The sequence below is a fragment of the Orycteropus afer genome, unplaced genomic scaffold, assembly GCF_000298275.1.
Source record: "Orycteropus afer afer isolate SDZICR_OR568_19922 unplaced genomic scaffold, OryAfe1.0 scaffold00180, whole genome shotgun sequence".
Lineage (NCBI taxonomy): Eukaryota > Metazoa > Chordata > Mammalia > Tubulidentata > Orycteropodidae > Orycteropus > Orycteropus afer.
Window position 1 is genome coordinate 5342508 of NW_006921767.1, and position 5230 is coordinate 5347737.

Here is a 5230-nt window from a genome sequence, read left to right on the forward strand (position 1 = left end):
GACAAAAGTATTAGTAATAATAGTAGTTTTTAAACAGACAAATACAAGCAAACTAAACACCAGAAAAAAGAATACGAAAAATAAGAATAAAGAAAGAGACAAATAATTGGTTAAGGACAGGGCAGGGCACCCAGGCTCCGTCTGAGGACACAGACTGGGATGGCATTCCTGCGGGCCTAGAAGATGGGTGGGACTGGGGGCATGGCTGCACCTCCATTCACCAAGTGGGTGTGGGGTATAAGCATAACAAGAGGAATGTCACACCATTTCAGTTGTGCAGGTCCAAAGTGTCCTTGGGGTTGCTAAGAAGCAGAACCTGTTCTTAAGCCCCTGGAATCTTGGAGAGCGCTGTCTCTTTTAATATCCGAAATGGTCAAGCCGCCTGTAAACATTCAAAATGGCGGTGCCCTCCGGACAGGCAAAAGTCCACAGTACAGCCTGCCTTTCTCTTTGCCTTCTCTGTTTATTTCCCTGTCACCAGAGCAATCTTCCGTGCAGTCCCTGCCTAGCGGGGCTGATTTTTTAGGTTAATTCTTAGGTCCTACCACCACTCGGCACTCTCCAAGCTGTCTGTGCTATTAGGATCTCCCAGGATCGCTGCCAGACCGCAGCTCCATATGTCTTCTTTTTTGGTATTTTCACACAAATTCTTCTGCTAGTTGGGGTTTAGTCCACTTCTATATCCTTCCCTTCAAGGCTCAGGGTTCCACGATTATCTTTTGTGTCTGTGTTAATTGGTTTCCCTTTTCTTTGTTGAAGAGGGTCTGTGCAGTCTTTCTGCCTAGTCTGCCATCTTACCGGAACTCTGTAAGTGTATTTGTAAAGGGACAAAGCTGTAGTCACTTCTTGGCCACAGCCAGCTACCCAGAGGGAGTGAATAGTTGGACCTGCGGGGTCGGGGCCATGATCACAGGGGACATCAAGCTCAATTGGCTTAACATATTACACAAAAACATTGTTCCACATCTTACTTTTGTGAGTGGCAACTGGGATCTAGTGGCAGCCATCTAGATGCAGTGATTGGTCTCTCCTCATCCAGAGCAAAGAGGAATGAAGAAAACCAAGGACACATGGAAACAATTAGTCCCAGTGACTGCTACACTATTCGATCCTCTGCCTATATGACTGTGAGACCAGAAGAACTAGATGGTGCCCCCCTAGTATTGTCAACCACTCGGAAGGGGATTTTTGTGGGAGATCCTGGATAGAGTGGGAGAACAATGTGGAGCAAAACTCAAAATCATTAAAAAAAAAAAAACAAGGACCATATTTGCTGGTCTGATAGAGCCTGGTGGAATCCCTGAGACTGTGGCCCCTAGCTGCCCTACAAGTCTGGAATTGAACCTACTCTTCTGACTTCCAGCCAAAAAAAAGACAGGCATATGAGCTGAACATTTACATTAGGTGCACAGGGAGACAGCTTGTGGGGCATGAGAGGGAAGGACATAGGGAAGCAGTAACTATGGGGAGGAAGTGGGGGGGATCTGTTAACTGTGGGAAATTGCAGTCAATGTCATGAGTCAAAGTTTATGTAGCTGCTGTATGGAAAATGAATTTGCTCCATAAACTTCCATCCAAATTACAATAAAAATTTTAAAAAGAAATAAAACATTCTAATTTTCTACTTTGTTTTCATTGTGGTAAAATACTTACAACACAGAATTTGCCATTTTAACCATTTTTAAGTGTACAATTCAATGGCATTAATTACAGTCACTGTGTTGTGCGACCATCACTCCTGTCTATTTCCCTATGTTTCATATCACCCTGAACACACACTTAGTACCCCTTAAGCCATAACTTCCAATTGTACATCCCCCACATCCCTGGTAACCACTAAGAAACTTGTTTCTATGTATTTGCCTTTTATAGGTATTTCATTTAAGTAAATATCATGTAGTATTTGTTCTTCTGTATGGGTTATTTCACTCAGTATAATATTTTCAAGGTTCATCCATGTCATAGGATTATATAAATACTTAATATTTCATTGTATGGATAACTCTACATTTTGTTTATCCATTCATCTGCTTATGAACACTTCCACCTTTTGGCTGTTGTTAATAGTGCTGCAGTGAACATTGGCGTACAAGTCTCTGTAAGAGTCCCTGCTTTTAAGCATTTGGATATATACCCAGGAATAGAATTGCTGGGTTGTATGGTAATCTACGTTGAACTATATGAGGAACCACCAAGTTAAATTGTTTTCCTCCCTGGTATTTTAAAAGTTTGAATTAGAGAAACATTATCTAATTAAAATTATGATGCACTTAAATATTCTTATAATCCTTTCATTTAGTTAAGAAAACTTAAACTCCTTTTTGTTAAATTGTACCTAGTTGTTTTTATGGTAACTGCAATTAATCAGCTACAGTAATATTCCAGACATAAAGATTATTCACACTTCTTCAGGAAACAATAAAAGGGTTTGGTCCTAGTAAGGCTGATGTATTTTCATGTAGTAAGAGAATATTAAAAATATTCTTAAAAAAGATTAAAAATTTGAGCTGCTTTAAAGATATTACCACTTAAATGTATGGATTTCTCAGTTTAGAAAAATCAGATGTTCTTTTCTTATTGATGACTTGATGTTTTGAAATTTCTTTCAGGTAAAAGTGCAGTTTTAAAGTGTCTCCTGGATATTCACAAAATATTTCAGGAAAACGATCCAGCTTACATTTTAAATGATCTCTACATCTCAGACTACTGTGTGTGGATTCAGAAAGCCAAGTAAGTGTTGAGTTACTTAGGAATTTAATAGATGTCACATTTTTGGAATACCTACTCACTGAAGAGGAAGAAAAGGAAATAACCTGGGGAATAAATTTTAATGAGAAGAAAACCCATATAGCTACTAAACACTAAGAAGTAACTCGATCAACATGGGGAGCATAGTGTATTTGTTTTGGAAGGGAGTGCAAATGGAGAAAAGTTAATTTTAGTGGAAAATATTGGTATAACCTTGCATATTAGTATTATAACAATTGTTGAATATTCTTTGCTAGTGTTGTGCCTGTCCAATATGGTATCTCAAGACTGAGTATCTGCAGTTGTGTCTGTAATTTACCTAAAGTGGAGGTGTGAATGTTCGTATGTGTATGAATATTATAGGACACAAACCCAATCAAAATGAGAGCTTCACATTTATTAGCCAACCACTGGCTCAGAGTCCATTATTCACAGTATAAAAGCAGAATCTCCGGAATGTGATAGTGTGATTCTTGGTAGCATACATATCCAGGAGTCAGTGATACACTCATAAATGGGCTGCTTGTATTTAGTGTGTAAAATTTAAGAGATCACTTATCATTATCTCACTCAGGGAAACAATAAATTAACCATTAATTTAAACAATGCTATGACTTTTATTTTGTGAAGCACTTCCTTCAATCTGAATCTTACCAGACATGGCCAAATTAGCACTTTCAGTAGCATGAGACTATTGAGAACATATAAGCAGAGCTCTTTATTGGAATTATTCTAAGGTACTATAATAAAAAATGATGGCACAGTATCAGTTGTGTTTTAGAAGAAAAATAATCATGGTATTTAATGACCATGATTAATTAGTAAAGTGATGCTTTGATGTGGCTTTTAATGCCTGTTCTGAGTGAATCATGTTAGAGAATTTATTTTTGATTTCTCTGATGGAGAAGCAATTATACTGCAGAGGAAGATAAGTAAAACTTAAGGATGTACCTGTTGTATGGCAGATTGTTAGGGACCATTAAAGATAATACATAATAATATGCAGCAAGTGGTGGCAGCATTTGTGTTAGAAATCTAGACTCAGGAATATGGAAAATTGCATCTTTAACTCCTGAGGTCATAATCACATGTGCTCTCTTAATTTGATCCGTCTGCTAATTGAGTTTATCAAATATCCTGCTACCATTTTCTGTTGCTACTTTCGTTTCCATAATAAAATTAAATTGAAATAGTGTGTTTGTGTGGGTTTCAGTTTTTCTTTTCCATTTTTTTAAGGGCAAGAGTTTTTACCAACATGCATTGAGCGTTGAGGTTGTGCTAGGATCCCATTTCTTTTGAGTGCCTGATTCTCTAGATGTGACATTCCTTACTAAGTAGAGAGAAGATCGGATTACATTAAAGTAGAAGAGTCTATGCCCTCAAGTTGATGTGGGGATTATCAGACCTCCTGTCTCTTTCAAAAAAATGTTTCCCTTCATTTTAAGTTGTGGAGAATGAAGTGAAATTCTTAGGTTCTTAACTGTTGTGATAATAGTAAGTTTTAAAAATTACAGTGAGGTTGGAGAGAAACCTGCAGGAACTACCTTTGTATTACTTTGGAAAAGTTGTTTTTCAGCTTCATCAGTTTGAATATAATGCTCCTTTTCCTATATAAGGCGCTCTGGTGACGTAGTGCTTAAAGCATTTGGCTGCTAACCAAAAGGTCAGTGGTTTGAACCCACCAGCTACTCTGCAGGAGAAAGATGAGGCAGTCTGCTTCTGTAAAGATTTACATCCTTGGAAACCCTATGGGACAGTTCTGCTCTGTCCTGTAGAGTTACTATGAGTCAGATTTGACTCAATGGCAATGAATTTGGTTTGGTTTAGTTTCCTAAATAAGTGGTGGTGTTTCATTTTATGTATTAAATCTAACATTTGTCTAGCCTAGCTATTTTTTCTCCCTCTTCATTGAAGCTTTGAGATAAAACATTTATTCATTTATGTAACTTCTATTAAATTTTCTGATGGCATTTTAATTTTTTTTCAAGTTTGATTGAGTTTACTAGTAACACTTTTTCTGTGAGCTTGGCTCTTAATTGATTGTACTGCAGTGTATGTCCATGATTTTCATAACTAAATTTTTATTGTTCACCTCTCATCTTTGGTTTATTTCTTCCCCATATAGTTCATCATTGAATTCTAGCACCTTATTTTTATGTTCTAAAATAGTTATATATTTTTTTAGTCAATATTTGATATTTTTAATTATAAAATTAAGACCATGTAAAATTTCTTTTGAAATATCAGACAGGTGCTAAATTCTCATCAGCATAAAGAACAGACAGTTCTTTGGCAAGAACTTATTAGAATGTGGGTAGAAAGTCATTCTGACACTGAATTAATGGAATTAGGGAAACAGTTATCCTAAATTTTGCCTTGTTATGTTATTGTTGTTATGTGCCGTCGAGTCAAACCCGACTCATAGCGACCCCTCCTTGGGTTTCCAAGGCAGTATCACTACGGAAGTAGGATTGCCCAACCT

At 37.1% G+C, this 5230-nt stretch overlaps 1 protein-coding gene across 1 annotated transcript in view; it reads left to right on the forward strand.

The window, feature by feature from the left end:
• Positions 1-5230, forward strand: part of SHQ1 (SHQ1, H/ACA ribonucleoprotein assembly factor) — a 199606-nt gene that overhangs the window by 117664 nt on the left and 76712 nt on the right. The window contains exon 10 of the mRNA XM_007947331.1: positions 2610-2730. Within this exon, the coding sequence (XP_007945522.1) occupies positions 2610-2730 (121 nt within the window). The remainder of the gene's footprint in view (positions 1-2609; positions 2731-5230) is intronic.